Here is a 25,724-nt window from a genome sequence, read left to right as displayed (position 1 = left end):
CCTCAGAGTTCGGTTAAAGCCGGAACAGCTGTGAAAAGAGACGACTTTTTAACGTTTCTGTGCTTCCGACGCACCTGCATCGTTAAACGGTCAATGGGGGCCGTTGACGTTCAGGTAAAAAAAAAAAATCACCTTTGATCGCAGCGATCCGTTAAGAACAAACCGTCCCATTTCAGCTGACCTCAAACAGGAAGGGTTAAAAGTCTGTAAAACTTTAAAAAACCTTTTCCCGCCATTCTGCGCTCAGTTTCTGGAATTCCACAGAGCGTTCCCGAGTGATCGACGGATGTTAAGACGTCAGAAAAACCTCAAAGGTTAGAAAATTCAAAATGGAAGCCGACTCAAGTCTGTCTTTCTTGGACCGAGGAGGAGGAACCCTGCCAGATTTAACAGATCTGAAGAACAAATGTGACCTAAAATCAAGAAAATGTGGATTTTTCATAAAAATAGAGTAACTTAAAACCTTAATCTAGCGGAAATAAACTTTAATTTTATTTATTTTTCTCTGCTGGGTGGGAAATCCCTTTGTATAATGTTCCCCCTTTTTTAAAACACATTTCAAACTGCCAAATTTACAAACTACAGATTATTTTGAAGTGTTTTAGACAGGGAATTTTAAAATAATAACTTGAAAATATCCTCATCAAGGCCACAAACGATGAAAATAATAAACATTTTTTCAGCTGTTTTTGTTACTGCCTATTTTAATTATTATTTTGGCACATTTAAACACTAATTCTTGTGTTTTTATTTCATCCAAATTTTAAAATTTGCTGTAAAATTATAATAATTTTAAAAATTTGGTCATGATTTAATATTAATGAGTGGAGGGGAACATGGCGGCTCCTAACTCTGACTCCAGGAGGGGTAAAAAGTTAATTTTTTAATGTTTTTTTATGATTTGGACAACTTTGAGGACATGTGGATCGTTCCTTTACGCACCTGCAGAACCACGTGGTTCCGGTCAGAGTTGGGCTTTTATTTTGAAGTCACGTGACCTGAAAGTTCCAAACTTTTTTTTTCTGCTCGTTTGGACGTTTTCAGGTGAAAGTTTTGCCGTCGGCGGAGCGAGTTCGTGTGAAACACCCGAACAGGAGCCGCAGCCGAACCCGTCCTCCCGAACCGGACCGGGAAGCCCGTCTATTTATACCCTCCGCTCTTAATTCGGAGAGCCGCCCCCACCTCCACCCCCTCCGGCCCGCGGCCCTGCCTACATTAGGAGCGGCCGCGGGCGGCGGAGGCGCAGTGGACCGCCGGGCGGAGCGGCGCGCGGACCTCCCTGACCGTGAGTATACGCACGCGCTTCACAACCGGGAACCGGGACGCGGTTTGGTTCGGTTCGGGGTCAGGGCGGTTTCTGGTGGTAGAAAGGCTGTCCGCGGAGTGCGTGTCGCCCGCCTCCTGTCCTCTCGCGAGACGTGTTAGCGCTCCGAATGACTCTCGGCTACTACCACTACTACCTCAGCTGAGCTGTCGCCATTTTTGTGTTTGCTGATGTCGCCCGGCTGTGGCGGCCATCTTGATCAGTTGACCCAACGATTTTGTCCGTTGGTTCACGAGTTCAATGTCAACGTCTCTATTTTACTAACAGACAAACAGCAAAAAACCCTACTGTTTAAGCCGAACCTTAACTCATGAGTTGTCGCCATTTTTTTTCTTGTCCAAGATCACCTAACAGTGGCAGCCATCTTGATTATAATGATTCCGTCCAGTGGGTTATGAGTTATTTTGCTAACAGACAGCATTGACTCCTATAGTCAACGCTTCAGACACAGGTCTCCCACCATCAGCGCTCAGAGTACTCTCAGCTACTACCACACAGAAAAGCAATTTGCTGTCTAATGTCAATTAGCTGGGTCGGCCATCTTGAATTGGATTGACTGGATGCACTTTCGGCGTTTACTTTGAAGTTTGAGTCATGAGGTGTTTTTGTAACGGAAAGACGACAGGGACAAAACATTATCTGTCCGAGTCCCCTGACCTCAGAAGACCCGTCCTGCAGGTCCTCAGGTCCTCAGAGAACCGGTCCTGCGGTTCCTCAGGTCCTCGGCAGCTCAGCGGGGTAGCTGTAATGTCTCGTAGGATTATCCTGGAACAGCCTCTTAATCTGGGTCAGCCTGATTCTGCTGGATGTCCCCCGGTCCTGTCCTGAGGACAGGTCAGCCGCCGCGGCCGTTGGTTTTATTGTGAAAATAAATAAATAAATAGTTAAATTTCGTCGCCTCCTGCCGCAGAAAGGCAACGCCGGGTGATGGCGGTCCCAGTCTGTTAGCAAAATATCTCATGAACCGCTGGACGGATTTTAACGAATCCTTCAGGTAACGATCCCTGGATGTGCCTCTGTGGCTGATTAACTCCTCGAGCCGAGCCAATTCAAGATGGCCGCCTCAGCCAACTGCTGGTACGAAACACAGAAATGGCCGTAATTCAGTCAGTTCTGCAGATGTTGCTCTGAAATCTGGTGTGGTAGTAGCTGAGAGTTGTTGCTCCAGGCAGGACTCGCTGCGCACGATCTCTGCTTCAAACTTCAGCGTTAACAGTTTGAAGTTCTGTTTGTCTGTTAGCAAAATATCTCGTTTGTCACTGGAAGGATTTTAACAAATCCTCCAGGTAACGATCGCTGGGCGAACAGCTCTATAATCTCATCTTAAGAGGCTGAAACTTGGTGTCGGGACTTTTTTATTAGTTTTGTCATTTGGAGAGTGACGTTCAGGCTCTCTGTCCGGTGATCCCTGGAGAATCATCCATCTTGGTCACATGACCATGGTCGCACTTTGATCCTTGTTTTACCCTCATGGAGATGAGGCGACGTCAGGTTCATCGGAGCTGGTTTTCTCCGCTCTTTGGGAGCTGAACGGATCAGATGGACGTTAAAACTTTTTATTTTAACTTTGTGAATCCCGTTGCGGCTGCAGTGCGCGGATCCATGATCTGCTCTAAGTCTGCGGCTCGAGGCTCTTTGTTCGCCTCATTATGTTTCCTGCAGCAGGAATGCTGACAGCCACAGTTTGGAGAAACGCACACAAACACACTTCATGCAGTGATGTACAGTCATGAGCTAAAGTCTTTACTCGTCTTTAATCGGCTTTTAATTTGCTTCCAAGGATCTTCATTTTCTTGTAACTTTGGTGGACTTTTTACGGGACTCTGCCTCATTGATTTAATCAGATATTTTTATTTTTTGTTAAAGAAACTAAGCTCATTTTGGATTAAAAGTGTTCCCAGCTTTGTTTTCCTGTTTGTGGCCAGCTGGGACTCCTCTTGCTTGTTGTTCTGCGCTGCCTGGAAACGTCACATAACAAACGGGGGTCGCTGAGGTCAGAGTCATTCCAAACCTCGGCGCCGAAGCTGCGGCAGGTTGTTCGGCTTCGGTTGTTTCCCAGTTTTTGTGCTAAAAGACGAGCCCCCCCCACCACCACCACCACCACCACCCGGGCCGTTTGGAGCCGAGCCGAGGTGTTGAGTTTCAGCGCAAGAGGAGAATCCTTCAGGCCGGAGTCGATCGTCTTACACGGACCTGAGGAAGAGGAGGGATTCAGTGGAGGATGAAGAGTTAATAAAATGATTAAGAGCTGTCAGACCTGTTGATTTAACCAGAAACTTGTTCGTGGCTTTAATAAGTGACGTCTCCATGAGCGAAAAAACACATTATTTTTATTATTTTAAACAACAATCAGGATTATTTAAGTAAATCTGTTTGTCTTTATGCGTCTTAATAAATAACTGGTCATGTTTGTAGTTTAAGTTTCTTCAGCTTCTTTTGTTCTTAAAAAGAGAAGCTCATGTTTTGAACCGATCCGTCTTCGTCCTGCGTCGTCCCTGATGTTGGACGTCACGGGTTCTTTCTGAATTGACTTCTTGCAGAATAAACTGCAGACGTTCTTGTTTCTGGTTAGTTTTTGAGTTTTTCCCTCCTGGGTCAGATTTGAAAATAGTTCTTTTAAGTGTCCGGACCTCCAGCGATGGAAGAAGAATCTTGTTTTAGTTGTTGGAGATGGCAGATTTAAACGTTTCTCAGCTCCTGGGAACCAGTAAACGTGTTCTGCTGCTTTTAAACTGAATGTTTTCCATCTTCCAGGAGAAACGCGTCCCTCTCCGAGGAGCGCCGCATCAGGAGACGTCTTCAGGTCGGATGGACTCTGAGCTCCTCTCAGGGAGGCGCCACAGATCAGTGGGAGGATAAACGCTCCTTCCTGCAGCGAAAATCTAAACGTTCTTCAGTGGGGGGGACATGGACGCGACGGAGAACCCGGTCCTGGAGCCCAGGGCGGAGAGGATCGCCCGCTACAAGGCCGAGCGGCGGCGGGAACTGGCCGAGCAACACGGCGGTGCAGAGGAGCTTCCCTCCAAATGCGTGAGGAGGGACGGGAAGGAGCCGAGCTCGGACGGCCTCGGAGAAACGGCGAACGGCAGAACGCGAGAGGTTCCTAACGGGGTCGAGGCGGACGTTCCTGCAGAGAACAGCTCCCCGAGAAGGTGAGACGTGGCTCCGCTTCCGGTCAAAATGCAAGGATTTCTGGGAAAACATGGAATGTGATGAAAAGTCCGTTTATCTGACGCTGAGGCACATGTATGAAGAGTTATATTTAAAGGAGATTATTAGGGTTGTTTTTAGCTTTTTAGACATTTGATCAAACTAACAGCTTTAATCTTTTTAATAAAAACAGGAAGAAGTTAAATCCCATCATGACTTTCTGTTTTCAGCCGAACAGACGAGACAAAACAAGGAAAAAAACTATTAGTTATTTGATATTTAAAAAAATTCACCTTTTATTTGTTTTAGTGCAAAAGTCTGCAGAGTTTTAAACCTTTAAGTCCACAATAAATTTGGTTCTTCAGTCTTTTACTGTTTTCTTCTTCCAGGAAAACTTCTTTTATTGTTTGCCGCTGAAGGTGAGAGGGTGAAAATGGCTCTTTTCGCTCTTACTGCCATGAATAAATTTGTTGCCTAAAGATTTTAAACCTGTTTGATTGTTCTGAGACTTGTTTAAATCTTGAACAGAGCGATTTTTGTGTGAAACTCTTTAAATGTGAACAAACGTTCTTCAACGTCAGGTTTTATTTTAGGATCGTAAAAATCCACATCCTCAGCTTCAGATTCTTGCCGCCTGCCGCCTTTTATTTAATCAATTAAAGAACTGCAAATCGAGTCAAACCTTGTAGATTTCGCAGCTCTTGTGTGAGGATGACTGATTTTTACGGGGAGGCTTTCAGAGCCGAGGCTGCAGCTTTCTTCAGCGGGTCTCTCTCTGCACAGTTTGACTGGAAAGTTTATTTTTTTGTGTGTTTCTGAGCGTCCGTCCTCGCCCCTGCCCCCTGCAGCCAGGGTGTCCAGGGCTCCGCCGCCCTGCCGGGACCTGACGCCCCGCAGCTCCGCACCCGGGTGTCGGTGGGTCGGTTACGAAGTGCCCTCCTGCAGCAGGCGGAGCCGGAGAAACCGTAAACTCTCCTGCATGACGCGTGTGAGCCTCGCCGCTCAGCTTTTGCGGGGTTAACTGTCGCCTTCATCCCGGCCTCGTCTCCCTCCTCCTCTGTTTGCGCAGCATCGATGCGGGGCGGTCCACATCCTCTCTGGACCTGGCGGTGAAGCAGGTCCCCGATGGAGGCCGGCGGCGAGCCCGGCGTTACCTAACCGGGGGGTCGAGCGGCGCCCGTAAGCCCGGCGAGCGCTTCAGGACGCAGCCGATCACGGCCATCGAGGTGGAGGAGAGCAGCGGGTAGGAGCCGTGTTCTGCGGGTCTCACTCTCAGGAACCCACCTGTTCCCTTTGAAGACAGGTGTTTTTCTTACCTGCATGAAAACTGATGTTCACGGCTGATAAACGAAGCTCCACGCCGGAGCCGCAGCTCCTGGACGCTCTGATTTGCATGAGCTCGTTATCCGCCATGACCTCCAGTTTATCAGGAATGCAAATGTCTCCGGAGTCTCTGAGCCGCAGCTGGAAACTCTTCCAAAGACTTCCTGGAGCTGAGGAATAAAGTGATCCGCTTCCTGTTTGTTTCCTTCGCTAACCTTCGTCTTTTTACCTCGTCTTCCAGGCTGATGGACGGAGAGGACGAGGACAACGGGACAGGTAACGCTTCTGTCTCCGTCCAGGTTTCAGAGAAATTAAATACTGCCTCCTGTTTCATAACATTCTGCTGCTTTTAGCTGCTGTTGGCTGCTTTTAGCTTTTAGCCAACCTTTAGCTACTGTTGGGTCCTTTTAGCCAACCTTTTGCTGCTGTTGGCTCCTTTTAGCTGTTAGCCAACCGTTAGTTACTGTTGGCTCCTTTGAGCTGTTAGCCAACCTTTAGCTACTGTTGGCTCCTTTTAGCTGTTAGCCAACCTTTAGCTACTGTTGGCTCCTTTTAGCTGTTAGCCAACCGTTAGCTACTGTTGGCTCCTTTTAGCTGTTAGCCAGCCTTTTGCCTTTGTTTTAGCTGTTACTTGGTAAAGCTAAAAGGAAGCAAAAGGCTGAGTTTCTTCAGATTTTGGCTGTTTTTCGGCCTCCTTTCATCCCTGCAGCCGTCCGGGAAATAAACCAAGTTTTATTTGAGGCTCGTCTTTATTTAAAATCCTCAGCGACGACCTGCTGCCAGGTCCCATCTATTCTTATCTGACCTCGACATAAAAAAGACAACGAGTCTCTCACCCGGTCTGCGCCTGTGATGGAGGACAAACTGTCTTTGTCTTAGCGGGAGACAAATGTCTTCATAAGGAAAAGAGCTCCAAAGATGATTTAATGTTGAAATAACTCCAGATGTCAGGGAGAAAATGGACGAGATGTCCTCAAGAAATGTTCCTTTTTGTGTTAATTTAAATTAAAAGTGTTTAATCAGCAGCGGCGCCTTAAGCAGCTTTTCTTTCTGTTTTATTTTCTCACGTTTCCACCTTTTTCTCTGGCAGCCGACGTGAAAACAGACGACAGAGCCAAGATGAGCGTGGCGGCGAAGATGTCCCTGTTTAAAGTGAGTTTCTGCTCTTTCTGTCGCTCTTCGGCTGATTTTTCTTTCAGGAAACTCGTGGGAACCTTCATCAGGACGGGACAAATAAAAACCCTGTTGAGGCGTTTATCGAGCAGCTGAAATAAAAAGCTCTTATCTGTCGTCAGTCTGAAAAACTCGAGGTTCGGAACAACCGGATCTGGGAACGTTTGTGCTCGGAGAAACTCAAATTCACGGCGCGGTCAGGCGGGATGTTTGTGCGGCGCTTCAGCTGCGGAGGATCGGGTGGAGATGTGCCATTAGGCGGCAGCTGGGTTATAATTAGCCCCCTGCTCCGCGGAGGTAACCGAAGCCGGCGGGTCTCCGGTTACACACACACACACACACACACACACACACACCCCGCCCGCCGGGCTGCTGTGAACTTCCAGCTCAACGGCCTGACTTCGTCCAACGAACAGATCAGACCCGCCGAAGTCTGATCAGATTCAAGGAACTGCAACGATCTCATTTATTTATACATTTAATCTTTAATTTATTTAATCTTTTAAAGGTTTTGATCAGGGGTTCTTCGGGGTTCTGGAGATCTTTCTGTCTTTAAAGACGCCGTCCGTCCACCTGTGGACAGTTTCTTGTCCGACATCTAAGCTGATGACCTTTTCTAACAAAGAAATCTGAAACTGCACTGCATGGGCCGGGGGTGATCCCTATTGATTTCAAGGTCACAGGGTTAAAGGTCAAGTCTCAAAGTGACCGCTTTACTTAAAACCTTCTTCGTGCTCCAACTCTGCAACCACGTAACGTAGGAAAGTCAAACGGCACAGCTGGGCACCTCATAAGACATGGGTGATCCGTATTGATTTCAAGGTCATGGTGTCAAAGGTCAAGGTTACAGATGAACCCCTTTGTGAAAACCTGGCCTGTGCTCTGAACACGTTTTCAGGGTTGATGTTTGAGGGAATTTATGCTTCAGATTTTTATTACTTGAATTATAAACCGTTGACGGTACTTTTGTTTGTTTGTTTGTTTTCAGTTTTATTTTTTGTTTTCAAATAAATGTTTATTTTTTGTCTCTTAAACCATAAAACTCTGCTCTATGATTGATTCGGGGGTAAAAGGGCCTCTAATTACAAGGAAGAAGTGTTTGTCGACACAGCAGACAGCTCATTTTTAGATTGGATCTTTAAATTTATTAATCTTTGAATTTATGAAAAACACTACAGATAAACATTTGTTAGACTTTTAGACGCAATTCCCAACATGCTGTCATGGTCAGATAGAAGAACTGGACAGAAAATGAAAGAAAAGAACCTTTAAATGTCTTTAGAGCGCCATTTTAAAAGATTACAAGGAAGTAAAACACTGAAAACATTGGCTGATTTAAAACTTGTAGACGTGAGATATGATGTTTTATTTATTTTTATTTTTATTTCCCTCCTCTGCAGGAGCTGGAGAAGTCTGCCGCCCCCGAGGTCCCGGCGCCGTTGAAGCCTCGCTCAGCAGGTTCTGTTCATGAACGCAGGACGCGCCGCAGCAACGACCATCACTTCCTCACCCAGCCAATCAGCTGCGAGGACAAGGTGTCGATCAGGTGGGCGGAGCCGTTTAAGAAAAACAGGACCGACTGCAGCTTCTGAGAGCTGAATAATCAGCTAAAATTGAGGAGTTAAAATTAGCTTTTAGTTACTTTTCAGCGTATTTCAGCTTCAGTTCTGCTCAAGTCTGCCACCGTGGGTTCTGATCAGTCTTGGTGACCTTTGACCTTTGAACTTGTGGCTCAGTGCTCGGACGCCGGCGGGGGTCCGGCCTGCTCAGCTGGAGTCGGAGAAGGACGAAGACGAAAGCTGCAGGATGAGCATGAGGGAGAAGCTGGCCCTCTTCAACAAGCTGTCCCTCCCCGGGAGGAAGGGGCCCGGGCCCCCGGACGGGCCCCCCGTCGGGCCCCCGGAGAGGCGACGGCAGAAGGGGGCTCGGTACCACACGCAGCCCATCACAGTGGAGGAGGTCAGCCTGGTGAGTGGGAGGGAAATTAATCTTCATTTCAGGACAAACAGACGACTCTTGGTTCTGATTTTATTTTATTTTTCCTTCTTCTCGTCACCTTCAGCTCCAGCAGGGCCCGGTCCAGCTCCCCACCTTCAGTTTGGCCCCTCACTTGTCCAACAGGCAGCAGGTCTCTTCCGTTAATCTCAAACCCAGCGAGGTGCGTCTTTCACAGCCGAGGCCTGACGCCGCAGAGCCCGATCCGGCGAACGGCTCTGAGCCGGGCCTGAAGGGGATCCTGAAGAAGAGCCGCTCCGCGGGTGGCGGGCCGTTCGGCCGTGAGCAGGACGGCGGTGGCAGCGGTCGAGAAGCGGAGGCCATCGGGACGAGCGGAGGAGCCGAAACGACTCTGAAAGGGAAGCGAGAGACGCCGGGCGTGGACGGGAGCACCGGGAACGCCGCTCCCTGGAGGCAGAGGGCTCGAAATGGGAGGGAAACCGTCGCCTGGACGCCGCCGAGATCCTCGCCAGAGCAGGACGCTCCACAGGAGGAGGAGGAGGAGGAGGGGCAACGTCGGAGCGCCCTACAGGAGGAAGATGGGAGAGTCCAGTAAGTCATACGTCTTCTAGTTTAGTCCAAATAATCCATGATTTTCATTGATTTCTTCAGGATTAAGATGGAAACAGAAGTAAAAACAAATTTCATTTCGATTTTCTTAAGGTTTTTTTGTGCTTCATATTTGTTCTAAAGGTACGATGACGAGCAAGAGAGTGAGAGGAAGGTGGACGAAGAACAAGAAACCAGAAGAAGTGTCGTCGCCTCGGCTGTTTGCGCCCAGAAAATACAGGAAGCAACGAATTCACACGAAAGGACGGTAAGAAACGGACACGTCTCTCCACAGAGGAGCGTTCAGGACTTTCCTGCAACTCTTCTAAAAGCAGCCGAACAGTTTTAGGATCCTCTGAACTCCACTGTCAGGCGTAAAAAGGAGAATAACCAAATTTAAACAGTCAGTTTGCAGGTTTAAAAAAAAAAAAAGATTTAAAACTTCACGCCGGGTTTGAGTTTGAAATGAATCTGTCGGATTCTGACCTCCACATCATCTGTTTGCAGGGTTACAAGTTCTGATGAGATGCAGATAACAGATCAGATTAGAGAACAGAAAAATGTGTTTTTATTAAATTAAAATGAGCGTACTTAAATACAGTTCAAGCACGAGACTGTGCCTGATTCCAAATTAGGACCCGACTGAAAATTTGTTTATTTTCCACAACATTTTGTAGGTCTGTCTCGTTTATTTGACAGTATTTTTGTTGTTTTTGTTTATTTATTCTCGTTTAAATCAGGTTTATCTGCATAGCGTGCTCAGTTAGACTCAGTTATGTTACAGTGGGAGTTATTATTTTACAGCATATGACAGTTTGAGCACATTTAATTAAAATAAATTCCATAAATATTGACATTTATAGGCCAACAAAAGGCTTTTGATGGTGGTTAAATCGGCTTTGATGCGAAGAGGCCGTCTGTGGAACCTGATCCCAGCCTCGGTCTGCGCCTCGTGTTACGGGGAAATCCACTCGGAGCAGTCGGTGTTTATGACCGCCTGACGCTACGAGGAACGCAAACAGGCTTGTCGTTCGGGAATAAATGTCATCAATTTTTACGAGCCTGAAATAAATCCCCAGCTGCACATTTCGTTTCTGTTTTCTTTTGTTTGTTTTTTTTTATTTATGTGGTGCTTTTATTGTTCTTTTTCCTGCTTTTCAGGTTTTAAAACGTTGAGCTCTTTCAGGACTTTATGGATTTTGTAACTTTTATTTAACCTCTGCTTTTTAAATTCTCATTTAGCGAGTTCTGCTGTTGATTCTCAGCTTCTTTTTTAGCTTTTAAGCTACTGATTTGCTGGTTTTGACCTTTTAGCGACTGGGCTTTGACTCATTTTGGCGTCTTAGTGACTCCATTTTGGCTTGTTTTGGTGACTGATTTCGCTCGTTTTAGCCTTTTGGCGGCCGGGTTTGACTCGTCGTAGCTCCTGTTCCAATTTCACAGTTTTAACAATTTAAATTTTTTAAATTTTTAGCTCCTTTTAATAAGTCTTAGCAGTCGTCCGGCGCTCGGCGTTCACTCTGCAGTTCCACAGAAAAGGTGAAATTTTTTTTTTCCTGTTTTAATTCTGTTTCTTTGCTCCGTAGGAAGAATCAGAAAACTCTCTCCACGACAGCCCTAAGTGCTGGGTAAAAAGCTTCACATCACCGTTTAAAATCCAGCCTCGATCCTTTTTTTTTTTCTGAAAAGGCAGCCTGGTTTTAATGATGTCTTCTCTCCCAGGAGCCCGTCTTTGCCTCTGTGTATTCTGTCAGCACGCCCCAGTATACCTTGTGTTTCAACCAGGTAACTGCGAGCCTCTGCATGCTGTCTTTACGTGGCGTGTTCAGCTTGCCGTGGAAAGGTTGTGTCAGCTGCGCACGTGGTGTTTCTGCAGCTGACGTGTGAAGTTTGTGCATCTTTACTCGACACTCCAAAGCCTTCAGTTTGCTCCTGTTTGTCTTCCTGAAGCACGAGCTGAATAAAGTCAGTGTTGTTTCTGTTTGTCTCCCGTCTGCAGACCAACCTGTCGTTTGAGGCTCAGGAAGTCTCCCCGACGAGGAGTCCGATCAGAGCTCAGTGGAGACAGAAAGTGAGACGTTTTTACACATATTTGTCGTCTCCTGGAAGGCTCGTCTGTGTCCTGACATGTTTGTTTCCAGGCTGAAGGAGCTGAAGACGACCTTCGGCTGGATGAATCTGAGAGGACGCCGCAGGAGGCCAGACTCGCTGCAAACAGGAGTGGGTTCTCTTCCTCTGATCGTCACGTCAGGTTTGCTGATTTTTGCCTCTGACTGTTTAATTTTTTTGTGCGTTCGAGTTCAGGACCTCCTGAATCAGACGGCGATATTTGCACCAAGACGACGTCGGACGCCGAGGCTTCGGTGTTCCTGCAGGAAGGTGGGAGCGGCGCCGAGGCTTCGTCTCCTCACAGGTCTTCCTGTCGTTTATTACATGTTTCTGTCGACTCGGCTCCACGCTCCGAGGAGACGCCCGCCGACGAGTCGAACACAGACGGAGGTCTTAGTGGCGAGTGGTCCCCTCCTCCCGCCTGCGCCCCCACGTCCTGCGGCCTCGCCGCCGCCTCGGAGGGCGAACAGGACCTGGGAGTCCTCTGCCAGAACAGCACGCCCATGTGAGTGCACGCCGTCACGATGGGAGGAGCTTCTGTGGCCCATAAACACTCCCCTTTACCGACTGCAGCAGGAAGCTTCTTTATGAGTTTTGAGCCGTTTGATTGTCTTGTATAAACGCCGTTAAAGGCGAATCCACTCCGCTAGAGCACCGAAATCAGACATTTTGAATGGAGGGAAACACGACACCGCGCAGGGACGGCATTATGGCGTCACTCACGCAACGTTTGACAGACTTTATTTGGTTTAAATGTGATTTATTCTGATCAGTGGTTGGAGAAAAGTCAAGTTTTTTCTTCTATAAATATATCAATTTATAAATATTCCAGGAAAATACCTCTTTGACTTAAAAGTATTTTAGTTATAAAGTCACTTGGGCGTAAAATATAAAGTTGTCACAGTTTTCAATCAATCAATCCTCTTTATTTGAGACTCGGTTGAGGTCCATACAAAAAGAAAAAGAACAATAAAAGAAAATAAAAAGACATCAATCAGACATACAAACAAACGCGCCAGTGATTCCACAGAGTGGAGAAAAATCTCACTGAGCTTTGAGCAGGATTAGTCAAAGTCTGAATGATGCTGTTTGCAGAGTTTGTCAATCTGCACATACATCTGTGCATAATATTTCTAAGCCCAGCAGCGCAGGTTGGTACACTGGCATTGACAAACATCTGACTGGCACTACTCCATCGTGGTATTCTAAGCAACATCCTCATGCTGTCATTATATGCCACCTGAAATTTGTTCATACTGCTTTTTCTGTAACGCCGCCACAAGTGGGCGGTATACATGGGAGTGCAATAGGCTTTAAAAAGTGCAGTTTTTACAGGTGCTGAACACATTGAGAATTTCCGAAGAAGCATATTAGCTTGTACATATTGGGTACAACGCTGCCTGTAAATGTCTCTGTCATCAGACAGGTCAGCGGTGATGTAATGTCCCAAATATTTAACCTCATTAGTGACCTGGAGGATGCTGCCAGACAGGGTGAAGTCAGGAAAAGATAGTTTATCGTCTTCTTTACTCTTAACAATCATGATGATGCTTTTTTTCGCATTGTATTCAATATTATGTTGTAACCCATATTGAGAGCAAACTCTTAGCATTTGCTGCATTCCAGCGCTGTATGGGCAGAAAATCACAAGATCATCAGCATACATCAGATGGTTGATGGTCCTATTACCAACCCGACAACCAGTCCTACATTGATTCAACAGCTTTGACAGATCATCCATATACAAATTAAAAAGGCAAGGAGACAAGATGCTGCCTTGCCGTACACCGTTACTCACAAGGAAAGGAGACGATACAGAGTTTCCCCATTTTACCGACAATCTCTGGTGAGCATACCAGTACACTAAAATTCTTAATAAGTATTTTTTCAAAAAAAATTTTTCAAAGCTGAAAAAATCATGTTTCCACATATTATATCATTAGATTAATAATTTAGTTGTCAAATAGGAAAATGATGCTGATGATGGAGTTGGAATAAGAATTTTGTAATCAAATGTATTTTTTTAAATACTGATTTGAATTGTTTTCACTTTAAAGGGGATTTTTTTTTTCATCTCGGATGTCTTTATGACTGAAAGCAATTATTTGACAAAGAAAAATTCACATTTTCTAAATCCTCAGCTTTAATCTCAGTTTTAAAAAGTAACTGAAGCTGTAAATAAATAAGCAAAAACAGGAAGTTTCCATCTGAGATGAAGAGTAAAGAAGCATGAAACCAAAAAAAACTTGAGTATTCCTGTAATATACTCGAGTAAATGTATTTTATAACATTGTCAGCAACAGCGACACCTGCTGGTCACTCCTATAAATGCAAGAAATCTTTAGGAATCGGCTCTTAAACAGTAAAAGTTGATCAGAAGGTTTCGTTTGCAGACTCAGCTCAGCCGTGGCAGAACACCGGCGGTCCGTTCGCCCGTCCCGTCGGACTCAGGGCTCCAGGAACCCCCTGAGGGCGCTGGCAGCCAGAGAGGACATCCTGCAGGACTACATGGGGGACAGAGTCAACACCGCTGCCGAGGAGAGGGGCCAAGAAGAGAGAAGTCCGTCCAGTTTCACGTTTCTTTGTCTTCCTGTCTGGTTTTTACCCGCCTCACCTCGTCTTCGTCTCCACAGAGTGTAAGAACTCCTCCTCCTCGCCGGATCCACGTCCCGCCGCACCAGAAGACGTCGTCTCCTCGTCCGGCACTGACATGGAGTCCTGTCCTCCCTTCAGCAGTCTGATGCTGATTCTCATCAAAGGTCAGGGGTGGGTGGACGAGCGCCTGTGTTCTGGCCCGCCGCCACCGCTGTGTGTTTTCTAACATCCGTGCTGGACGTCGACAGGTCGGCGGCGTGTCCAGGTGCGCCTGGTCGAGCCCTCGGCGCGGTCCTTGAACAGCGGAGACTGCTTCCTGCTGGTCACCGCCGAGCGCTGCGTCCTGTGGAGCGGAGAGTTCGCCAACGAGCAGGAGCGGGCCAAGGTACCGCCGACGGCCGGAATCTGCCACAACGTCCTCCTCTCTGCTGAAAACTCCAGAACTACAGAAGGACACACAGGATAAAAGTTTTTGTTGACTCACTTTTGCTCTTTCAGGCCCTGGAACTGGCGTCGGTTATCCAGACCCAGAAGGATCTCTGCTGTTCGGCCGCCGAGGTCGTCCGTCTGGAGGAGGGTCTGAACTCCGACAGCGCCGCCGCCGCAGACTTCTGGAGTCTCCTGGGAGGAAGGAAACCGTACAGAGGTCAAAATGAGGATTAAACGGCGCATCTGAGAGCAGCAGAAACTGTTAACGATGGTTGACGAGGCAAAAATAGACGAGAGAAGTTCTGTTTTTCTGTGAAGGCTGAAAGTTATTGAAGCTGAAACTGAGTTTTTAAAGCTTGAAGGAGCAGAACAGGAGCTGAAAGTAGCACGAGAAGACAAATAGACTGTCAGACCCCAGGCCTCGAGGCTCCGCTGTCCTGGAAGTTTCAGGTTTTTCTGCTCCAACTCACCTCATTCAGACAGTTTAATCACCTCCTCATCAGGTTCTCCAGGAGCACGTCCACGAGTCGTTCATTTAAATCAGGTGTTTTAAAGCAGGAACATCTAAAACACGCAGGACAGCGAACAGAGTTTGACACGTGTGTCAAATATTTAGTTAAATATTCTGGTAGAGCTGAACATTTTGCTGTTTGCAGAAATAAAACCCAGGTGAACGATGGCGTGAATGTCTCCTTCTCCCCGCAGGAGCTGGAGCTGGAGCTCTGGAGGAGGACGAGATGTTTGAGCTTGGCGTGGTGGAGTCCAACTGCGCCTACAGGCTGGTGGAGAACCGCCTGGTCCCTCAGGAACAGGCCTGGGCCTCCGCCCCCAGCGCCGCCCTGCTGGACTCCTCCGAGGTCCGACACCCGAGTCCCGGCTCGCGCAGCTCCCGGTGTTTGTTTCCGACGCTTCAGAGCCTCCGTGCCGTTTGTGTTTCCAGGTGCTGGTGTTCGACTTCGGCAGCGAGGTGTACCTGTGGCTCGGACGGGACGTTTCCCCCGACAGGAGGAGCGTTGGACTCCAGCTGAGCCGCCAGCTGTGGCTCGGGGCGTACGACTACAGCAACTGTCGAGTCAACCCGCTTGACCCCGCTCAGAGTCACCCCAACGTTCAGCCGTACGTCCACCCTGCAGGGAAAGCTTTAACAAACCGAGACCGCAGAATCATTAAAAACCTAGATTTCCTTTTAGGAATGCATATCGCCCGCCGCCTTTCATGCCGGAGTTTTAAACTGAGATCATCATTATGTTGAGAAATGACTCTTACAGCTGCTGCCGTCAAACCTTCTAAAATAACATCATAAAAAAAGTCACGTGATATCTCGAGCTGTTAGCGCTCAGAGTGTCTGTTGGGGGTCAGTCTCAGCTACTACCACCCCAAGTTTTAGCTCAGTATCTGTAAAATCGGCTGAGTTATAGCTGTTTAGCGTTTTCTACGGTGTGTGAGCTGTGGTGGCCATCTTAAATTGGTTTGACTCCAAATGTTAATCAGTTTTAGATCTACATCCAGTGGTTACTTTCTGAGAGTTTCATTAAAATCCGTCCTGTGGTTCATGAGATATTTTGCTAACAGACCCTTATGATGATAGGCAATAATTCAAAAAAGAGACGATGAGAAACTTGAATCTTATATAAACCAGAAAAAGTAAAACATTTCATGTGATAAATGCTTTAAGGATGAGTTTGTTCAGTTTGAAATAAACAGATTTATTCGACTCTGTCCTCAGGAGGGGCGAGGGACGTCCCCCCTGGGCTCTGCTCGGCGTCGTGTCCCAGTCCAACGAGACGGTTCTGTTCAGGGAGAAGTTCCAGGACTGGACCTGCAGGAACGGGCTCTTGGAAGGAGTCCTTCCAGGAAGGGACGAGGACGAGGCGCAGGTTCGTCTCACGCTTCAGGTATTTCACTGTTTGTGGGCGGAGTCTTGACTTTTTCGTCACATGTTGAAAATACGACTGAATGACGGTTCAGTTCATGTGACGGTGTTTCCTGTCATCCTGTCATCCGCCTCAGCCCGAGTCTCGACCCTCAGACCTCCTGAGTCCCTGTGATGCTAAAGCTTTAGCGTCAGGTGAGTTGTCGGAGGCGAAAAGTCCAGTCGGCGCCGTTCTGGCAGGGCTCGACGTCCGGAGGGGTCGAGGCGCCATCACGTTGGAGGAAGGGCACCCGATGGAGCTGAGGACGGTTGCTGTGGACACGTGGCACGTCCAGGAGTTTGACGACTGTGAAGTCCCCGTGGCGAGCTCCGGTCAGCTCCACGAAGGCGACTCCTACGTGATCCGCTGGACCTACAGCGTCGGCGCCGTCGGTCAGCGGACAGAAAAAAAAGCTTCTCCGTCGTCGCTTCTTCTTCTTCCTTTTTACACGCGTCGCTGTTTCCTTCACAGAAAACGGAGAGCTCCCGGACGGGCGTGGCGTCGTCTCTGGGTCGAAGGAGAACACAGTCTTCTTCCTGTGGCGAGGCCGGCGCTCCAGCGTCAGCGGGCGGGACACCGCAGCGTTCCTGTCCATCGGGACGAACAACTGCGAGGACTCTCAGGTGCATCCCTGACACAAAACGAGACAAAAACTGGACAAAGAATAAACACAGAAGTACTCTCCGACCTCTGAGCAGCTCTATTTAATTCTCTTATCTAAATTATTTTCCACATTATTGCAACAGCTGCGTTATAACAGAAGAACTATCATCATTTTTATTTATGTTCAACCAGGATTCACCTCAGTTCTGAGAAGGTTGGGACATTGTGTGGTAAACTAAGAAATTAAACCATTCTGAGGAAGAAAAAAGGTAATTTTGAATTCGATGGGAGCAAATAAAGTTGTTACAGGGGCAACAAAAGCCTAAAAGTGAGAGGTACGAATAAGAAACAGCTTGAGGAGCATTTTGAAGCTAATTAAGTTAATTTGCAGCAGGTTTTAGATGTAAAGGTGAACCTCGGCCCGTCTGCAAAGAAACTGCATCTAAAAATGGTGCAACATCCCATCATCTACAGTTTATATTATCTGAAGGTTTTAAGACTCTGGAGGAATCTCTGAGGTCAAAGGTCAGGGCTGAAAGTAATGTTTGTTGGTCGTGGACTTTGGGTTCAGGACTGTTGAGCATCTAGTCCTCTACAGGCAGAATGGGGCAACATTCCCTCTAAAACCTGCAGCAGCTGCTCTCCTTAGGTCCGGGATGCTTCACTGAGGGAAACATGGAGACGTGTTGCTGCCATCTAATTAAAAATTACCTGATTTTTTTTGTTAAAACAGTGATCCATGTGATGTTTACTGTCTTCCATTGAGGATAAATATGGGTTTGTGGGATTTTCAGATCATTGTGTTCAGTTTTTTGTTTACATTTTACACGATATCCCAGCGTTTTTTAGAAATAGGTGTTGTTGAAGTCGGCGGTGCCTTGCAGGACTCGAGGTGAATTGTTGTCGTTTCTGTAGGTTGTCGTCCCTCAGGGCGAAGAGCCTCCCTGTTTCCTGCAGCTCTTCCAAGGCGGTCTGGTCGTTCACAAGGGGAAGCGAGAGGACGCTTCTGCCGGTAAAATCAGCTTTTTACTGAAGGTTTCCACAACTCTTCCTCTTCCCGCTGATCTTCCTTGTTTCTGCTCGTGTCTCGCAGCGGGATGGCGTCTGTTCTGCGTGCGCGGCGAGCTGCCAGAGGAGGGTCTGCTGCTGGAGGCCAACTGCTGCTGCGCCAGCCTGAGGTCCAGGGCCTCTGTAGTCCTGCTGAACAGCCAGCAGGGGGTGCTGTTCCTCTGGACCGGCTGTAAATCTCACAGCAGCACCAGAGAAGTCAGTAAGCGGGCGGTGGACCGTCTCACCCAGACGTAAGGCTTTAAATTTGTTTGTTTTCTTACGATGGCGTGCACTGCGAGTTTGTAGCTCCTCGTTTGTGTTTTTTGTGCATCAGGTGTCCATCAGAGCTGGGTCTCAGTAAAAGCTGCCCCCTGAAGACCCATTCAGTGGACGAAGGCTCAGAACCGGCAGAGTTCTGGGCAGCGCTGGGGCAGATGGACCGGAAGGCCTACGACTGCATGCTGCAAGGTGCAACCCCGCCCGCGACTCGATTTAGTTCCCCTGATCTGTTCAGAAAACATTAAGAGACGTTCTGTTCTCCAACAGATCCGGGAAAGTTTAACTTCACCCCCCGCCTCTTCCATCTGAGCGCCGCCTCCGGGAGATTTCAGGCCCGCGAGCTGCAGAGTCCGACCCGGCTGCCGGGACTCGTGATGGCGATGCCCTTCGTCCAGGAGAGTCTGTACTCCGAACCTCCTCCAGGTGGGACAAACGTCCAACTTTCAGTTCATGAAAGACCAAAAACAACAGAATTCAAATTGTGATTTTAAGAAACGCTTCAGTTTTAGGAGCAATCTTGTGCAGAATTGTTGCCATCTTTATTATTATTACTTTATTCACTCCCCTCTTTGGCTTGTGTTGTCATGAAGATGGTGTATTTGACCAAAAAAACCAAATTATAAAGAGGAACTGATGTCCTAGGAGTCCTTTCAGTTTGATCGACCAGCGAGTTTTAAACCGAGAACGAGAAGCGATGAAGTTGTCGCAGTTTTGGTAAATCTCACCCGAGGTCGCAGGACTCGCAGATTTTACCTGAGTGACACTCACGTTTGTCTTGGCTAACGTCGAGGCAGACGTCTGGTTTCTTCAGGACCCTTCAGATCCAGCAGTTTAACTCCAGTCTTTCGTCGACAGCCTTGTTCCTGCTCGACAACCGGTTGGAGGTGTACCTGTGGCAGCGAGGTCCTCCGGAGCGACCGGAGAGCCTCTGGTTTAACGAGAGGAGGTGCGCCATGCAGACGGCGCTGCAGTACTGCAAAGGTCAGGGGGGCGTTTGTTGATTTCACACCAGAAAGCTCCTTTTAAAAATGTTGAAGTCGAGTCCAGAAAATATGGTTTTTAAAATTTCTGCACAACAGAAATAAACCCGAGACGGCCCCCGCAGGCCTACCTGATCCTGGAGGGATCGGAACCTCTGACCTTTACTAATGTTTTCCCTCGCTGGGAGAGGAACCTCGCACCTCCCACACAGGTACATACACACACACACACACACGGTTACGCAATTAGCTTTTCCAGCCAGAATACAGGTTAGACGTCGTGCAGCATATCCGAGCACTGCTGCACGTAAAACTCGTTCTGAAATGTTTGATCTGCAGCCACAGATGGAGTCAGATGAAACTCCAGAGTTTTCTTACAGGAATACAACCATCAGGTGTCCACAGCAGAGTGAGCTGGTTAAGAAAAAGACCCTTTTTTTAAAAATGGAATGTTTTACCTCAAATAAAATGAAATAAAGACTTATGGAATAAGGCAACAAATGAGATAATAGAAGAAAAACAATGAAAAAGCAATAAAATTATGTGAAAATTAGACTTAATGAAAACAAAAGCAGCTTGAAAACGGGTACTGTAGGTCTTAGTCTTAGTCAGGATCAGAGGTGCCAAACAGCAGGGAAGCTCCAGAAACTTCCCAGATTGGAAACTTTCCGTGGAAGTTTGCGGGGAATTAACTGGAAATTTACACAAACTGCATCTTCTCCACCCGTCCAGATGTGGTTTTTGTTTTGTTTTCAGGTTGTAGTTCCTCCTTCTGCACGGCGCAGCAGTGAAATCTGTTTTAGTGAAGATTTTGCTCCGATACATTTCACCCTAAACTAAATTTAAAATCCCTGTTAAATGTTTTTCAACTCCAGGTTTATTCCCCGTCGATTCTAACTTTGAAAATCTCCAGGATTTTGAAACCTTAGTTAGGATAGAAAAAGAAGATTCAACAGACTTGGGACAACCTGATGTATTTGGAGAAAACCTTTTTAGATTTCCTAAATCAGCCGAAAAAAACTCCAGACCTGAATCCCGGTTATTCCCGTTTTTCTTCTCTGTTATGGATTAAAAAGGTCAAACGGAGGACAGAAATGAAAAGCAGCCCCTGTTTTTGTTTCATGAATTTATGCGATTTCACCGACTAAATGCAGCGGTGGACAGTAACAGAGTACATTTACTTGATTACTGTACTTAAGTACATTTTTTGAGAATCTTTACTTTACTTGAGTATTTTTTGAGGGCGGAACATAACTTTCACTCCACTACATTTCTAGGAAGCTGGTCGTTACTTCGTGGTAATAGATTCAACCTTAAACCTCGGCTCCATAGTGAAAGTGTGAGGAGAATCAAGACTCTGGTTTGGTGTTTTTAGACAAAAAAATCCTTATTTTTTGTGGCATTTTTATGCTGAAGTTCTTCACAGGTGGTGTAGAAGTTGTAGCAGAGTGTTTCTACACGTCGATACATCAGTTGGTTTCTGAAAGTTACACGTTTCTGTAAAATTACTCTGAAAATTATACAGCAACATACTAATATTAGAAAATTTAATTTGAATTTTTGAATACTTAAGTATTCAAAAGTACATGCATTTAAAAGTACTTAAGTATTTTCAAAAGTGAGTACTTCAGTACTTTAACTTGAGTAAAATTATTGATACTCATGGTCAGATCTTACTCAACTACAAGTAAAAGTTGCTCGGTCAAAAATGTACTCAAGTACTGTAGTTGCGTACTTCGTCCACCACCTACTAAATGTATGACGTGTATAAAAAGGCAGATCTGGGCCAAGTGAAGCTGATCTTGGTCCAAGACGCCCTGACCCAGCTCATGAAGACCCAGCACCCTCTGGAGGAGCTGCTGCGGAGCCCCCTCCCCGACGGGGTGGACCCCCAGCACCTGGAGGTCTACTTGTCTGACCAGGACTTCCAGGTGAGCCGACGGGGGAGATGCAGTGACTCGCTTCAACCAGCAGGCTGCAGTGTTTACCACGACTTAAACAGCGTCTCTCTTTCTGCTCTCAGACTATTTTAGAAATGAAGCGAGACGAGTACGCCTCCCTCCCAAGCTGGAAACAAACGGACCTGAAGAAAAGCAAAGGGCTGTTTCCTTAAAAAAAAAAAATCCAGATGAATCTGACGCCGAACGGTTCAATAACTGGACCTTCGGATGGCGCCACGCTGTTGCACGAAAGACTGTTACAGAAAAAAAAAGAGAGGAAAACAATCACTTTATTTGTGTCGAAGTAGCGTGAACTTTTACCCGGATTTCACTGTAGAGATCGATCGTTTGCTTCCTATGATGAGAAACTTGTACAACATCAGTAATAAACTGTTTAATAAAAAGGAGGAAGACATACAGAGTGCTTTTTAACAAAAATATCCATGCGTAGAAGGAACAAAAACGGGTATTTTCTTCAATTTCATACATATAAACACAGGAAATCACCAATATACTCAAAGAAAGGCAGCTAGAAGTCGTTTATGATTGTTACTGGACTGTATTTGTATTCAGTCTCGTGTCGCAGCGTTTTTGTCACTCAGGCTCGTGGCTTTGAGGCGTGTGTGCAGCCGAGGCCACTGTTGGGCCTTATTAGGGCTCCGCGGGGATTCGCTATTAGCTATGCATGAAGGAACAGGTAGACATGCTCCAGTAACGTCCCTCTGGCCCAAAGCAACGCGCTAATTCTGCTCCACGTCGATCAACACGCTGCTCCGAGGTCCACACACACAACGTGATCATTAAACACGCGCTATTAAACTAACACGTAAAAAGTCTTTCTGTTTGTAGCATTAAAAAGCAGCAGATGATGCTAATTCTGCAGGCTTACAGGAGAAAATCAGAATAAAAACATGATGGCATGCTAATATTTAGCAACATCTGCTAACTGGCGCTACACGGAACAGTACGGTCGACATTTAGGAGTCAAATTAGCGCAGTAAGGAAAATAATCTCAGTTAGCACGAGCTAAATGATAAAACTAACGAAATAAAAACTCAAACATCTCGTGACAAATGCATATAGGTTCGCGCTCGTACTAAAATTGCTAAAAGTACTGGTTTCTACCGGCACGTGTCCTGGACAAGTCAAGCTTGTCCTGACAATGGTCCACTTTGTTGGATTCCCTTTGGGTTCAGCGGCTAATGGATGTTATTTCCCTCCAAATGGATTAGCCGACTAAGCCTTCATGTGACTCCGCAGGGCTGGTCGGGCTGGATGATGGCACACTTTGGAAAAAAAAAAAGTTTCCAAAGGCTTTGTTCTCGGACGAGCCGCGGTGGATTCTTTTCAGATGGACTGTTCTCTCTGCGCGTCGAACCCGAGTAGGTTTCGCTCCGGTTCGGAAGCCATCGCCGCCTCGCGCAGCACCACCATGTGGTCCTCTGCGGCGTGGAGCGACTGGTCGATCCAGTCCAGGCTGCCCGACATGTGGCAGGCGTTGCGGGTGACCAGCACCAGGTGGCTGACCGAGAGGAGCAGAGCGGTAAATCTGAGGGGGGGTAAAAGGACAAATTAATAACATTAACCGGTGGATTTTACTCAGCTGATCACAGAAAGACCAAAAGACCAAAAAGGACGTTGTTTGGTGTCATTGACCACATTCGTCCCCAGCTCCGTCAGACGCCATTTCTTGGACCTAAAAGGCTTCGGGTGTTACCTGGCGTCCAGGAGGATCGGATCCAGAGGAGGGTACATGGATCTGACCACGTCGTCCACTCTGTGAGGACAACAACCAGGATGCTGGTCAGACATCTGCGGTGACTCGAAACCGCGCCGAGTTGCACGTAAATTCGTACCTGGGGCTGATGCGCTTGGCCACGGTGATGATGTCACTCAAGCTGGCCGGTGCTTTGACCTTTGCCCCCGAGCCCATTGTCATTGCAACCAGCTTCTCAGTCAAAGTGTGGCAGATCTGAAATTAGGATGGTTGTTTTAACCAATCAGCTGAATCGAATATAACAATTTACCACGACAGCGTCAGTCTCATTCTGCTGGAGATCAGACGCCTAATGAGACCTGAGGGAGCTACGGAGAACCTGGAGATGGTGGTTCAGCTCCTTCCTGTCATCATAACTGTCAGAAACTTGGGTAAGTTGATCATTTTTCTCAGCTGGAATCATCTCCTTAAAAGATCTATTACATTCTCGTTCTGCAGCAAGCTGCTAAAACACACATCCTCCCAAATCAAAGCGTCTTGTCACCTTCAGGATGGAGATGCAGTGAGACACCAAGCCGCTGTGGAGGAGACACAAGCAGAGTTCAGTTAGCAAGGAAACGCCAGCAGCTAACGTCCTGTTAAAATGTCAGCCGTCAGACGTACGACGCGTCCTCTATCCAGTCCTCGTTCTCCAGGATGGCCTCGATGTGAGGGTTGGTGATGACCACGTCGTCCAGCTCTAGCTCCGACGGCTCGCTCTGCGTCTCCATGGCGCCGATCAGGTCCACCGTGGGTCTGTGCAACGGCAGAAGAAGAAGAAGTAGCTGAAGAAAACCTGGTAAACCACATTTATTTCTTTTTTTAAGGTGGGGATAATCAGAGAAACAGAAACAACTGGAGGAAAAACATTTTCTACTAACTTAAAGTGAATGTTGAGCGCTGAAGGAGCTGAAACTAAATGTTGTTAAAGCTAAAATAACCAGAACACCAGCTAAAATTAGCATAATGCTGGCTAAATGTAGCAAAGGATTAGCTAAAAGCAACAAGACTAGCTAAAAGTACCAAAAGGTTAACGAAGAGATTAATACTGTAATAATTCTCCCTACAGTCCTGGCAGATAAAGAGATCTTTTCAGTGATTGGTTGGTTAGTTTGATTTAAACAACAATTGGTTAGTTAGGTTGATTTAGACATGATGATTGGTTAGGTTGATGTAGACATGACGAGTGGTTAGTTAGGATGATTTAAACAACGATTGGTTAGTTAGGGATGTTTTAAACAACGATTGGTTAGTTAGGATGATTTAAACAACAATTGGTTAGTTAGGGGTGATTTAGTCATGACGATTGGTTAGTTAAGTTGATTAAGAAGTGACGATTGGTTAGTTAGGTTGATTTAGACATGATGATTAGTTGGTTGAGATGATCCAGTCATTGGAAGCGGAAGGTAGCTCACATATTAACTTGTTGCTGACCAGTAGTTGGTTTTACTTTCTTAAATAATACAACAACATGTAGTCTTTGGAATAAACGGCATGAAAAGGAAAGAATAATTTATCTGTAATAAAACAACCAAAGTTGTACAGATCAGACTTACAGCGTGAATAAAATGGAGCCATTTCAGCTCATAATCCCAGGACCAGAGTTAATCTGATCTGTCTTATGTTAAAGTCATAATGATGCTTAATCTAAAAAGTCAAGTAGCTGATGTTACACACCTCTGCTTCACGGGTTGCTAACAGTTTTAAAACTATAGAAATTATATTAAAAACTGTTCTGGACAGAAAACCCACATCTATCCAGAGAATGAGTAAAATAACCTAAAATAAGGCAGCTGTGTTGCTAGGCTGCAGAAAACTCTAAAATTAAACATTTGTACTTTTCTGACCACAACTAGTTATTTTTAAGTCGTTACAGAGAAAAAAGTATAACAAGACGGAAGACTCAATGAATAATTTTAACTTTTTATCTTCTTAACGGAGACTTTCTCCAGCAGTTAATGCTAAATTATCTCATGAAACAACTTCTTCTTCTTCTTCTTTCAGCTGTTCCCTCGTCATTGGTCTCCACAGAGAGTCGTCCTCCTCCATCTAACTCTGTCTTCTGCGTCCTGTCCTCCAACTCCCTCCATGTTCTCTCTAACTCCATCCATATGTCTCCTCTTTGTCTCTAACGTCCTTCTACTAATATACCCGCTGTCCCTCCTCTGCACATGTCCAAACCGTCTCAGTCTCTCTAACTTTGTCTCCCAGTCCTCCAACCTCTGCTGTCCCTCTGATGACCTCTTTCCTAATCCTGTCCATCCTCGTCCCTCCTGAGAAGACATCTTCAGCTCTGCCACTTCCTGTTCTGTCTCCAAACCGAACAACATGGCTGCTCTCACCGCTGTCTCGGACAGAAAATGGCCACAGCTCGGTCAGTTTTACAGAAAACGAGCTCAAACGGCTCATTTTTCACCATTACAGGTGCTGGTCATAAAATTAGAATATCATGAAAAAGTAGATTGATTTCAGTAATTCCATTTAAAAAGTGAAACTTGTATATTATATTCATACATTACATACAAACTCATATATTTCAAATGTTTATTTCATTTA

General features: G+C 46.5%; 2 protein-coding genes across 8 annotated transcripts in view; one reads left to right on the top strand and one right to left on the bottom strand.

Annotated features, from left to right (window-relative positions):
• The first annotated feature begins 1,148 nt into the window (after positions 1-1,148).
• svilc (supervillin c) lies at positions 1,149-21,656 on the top strand. Of its 5 annotated transcripts, none has more exons than XM_017419396.3 (32): positions 1,149-1,285; positions 4,079-4,476; positions 5,323-5,439; positions 5,544-5,717; positions 6,039-6,073; positions 6,888-6,949; positions 8,371-8,516; positions 8,707-8,929; positions 9,033-9,517; positions 9,659-9,782; positions 11,101-11,142; positions 11,237-11,299; positions 11,514-11,585; positions 11,656-11,734; positions 11,819-12,128; positions 14,017-14,183; positions 14,257-14,382; positions 14,467-14,603; positions 14,717-14,864; positions 15,353-15,504; positions 15,588-15,763; positions 16,374-16,542; positions 16,658-16,952; positions 17,032-17,183; positions 18,079-18,175; positions 18,257-18,464; positions 18,548-18,681; positions 18,760-18,915; positions 19,348-19,473; positions 19,572-19,684; positions 21,248-21,403; positions 21,496-21,656. In XM_017419396.3, exons 2-32 carry the CDS (start codon positions 4,232-4,234, stop codon positions 21,583-21,585), a joined length of 4,779 nt encoding a protein of 1,592 aa, XP_017274885.1. In that variant the 5' UTR covers positions 1,149-1,285; positions 4,079-4,231; the 3' UTR covers positions 21,586-21,656. The 5 variants fall into 5 exon arrangements, with proteins under 5 accessions (XP_017274885.1, XP_017274886.1, XP_017274887.1 ...); XM_017419397.3 differs by having other exon boundaries at positions 8,707-8,938; positions 16,374-16,524; XM_017419395.3 differs by having other exon boundaries at positions 1,150-1,285; positions 8,707-8,938.
• Positions 21,657-21,684: 28 nt separating this feature from the next.
• tmem98 (transmembrane protein 98) overlaps positions 21,685-25,724 on the bottom strand; it is a 7,836-nt gene continuing 3,796 nt past the window's right edge. For 2 of the 3 annotated variants that reach the window (XM_017419402.3, XM_017419403.2), the window contains exons 3-7: positions 23,793-23,924; positions 23,674-23,707; positions 23,269-23,384; positions 23,130-23,189; positions 22,760-22,961 (exon numbers count right to left, since the gene is read on the bottom strand). In XM_017419402.3, coding sequence (XP_017274891.1) covers positions 22,760-22,961; positions 23,130-23,189; positions 23,269-23,384; positions 23,674-23,707; positions 23,793-23,924 — 544 coding nt within the window. Of the gene's footprint in view, positions 22,962-23,129; positions 23,190-23,268; positions 23,385-23,673; positions 23,708-23,792; positions 23,925-25,724 lie in introns of all 3 variants that reach the window. The other variant, XM_017419401.3, reaches the window with a different exon arrangement.

Source organism: Kryptolebias marmoratus, linkage group LG12, assembly GCF_001649575.2.
Source record: "Kryptolebias marmoratus isolate JLee-2015 linkage group LG12, ASM164957v2, whole genome shotgun sequence".
Taxonomy (NCBI): Eukaryota; Metazoa; Chordata; class Actinopteri; order Cyprinodontiformes; family Rivulidae; genus Kryptolebias; species Kryptolebias marmoratus.
The sequence above is the reverse complement of the archived record's forward strand: the minus strand, read 5'-3'. Positions and strand labels throughout refer to the sequence as shown.

Coding starts and splice junctions, on each gene's coding strand:
- svilc (XM_017419395.3), top strand. CDS start 4,232: ATGGACGCGACGGAGAACCCGGTCCTGGAGCCCAGGGCGGAGAGGATC. Junction 9,783..11,100: donor CGAATTCACACGAAAGGACG/GTAAGAAACGGA, acceptor TTTGCTCCGTAG/GAAGAATCAGAAAACTCTCT. Junction 14,865..15,352: donor AGGAAGGAAACCGTACAGAG/GTCAAAATGAGG, acceptor TTCTCCCCGCAG/GAGCTGGAGCTGGAGCTCTG.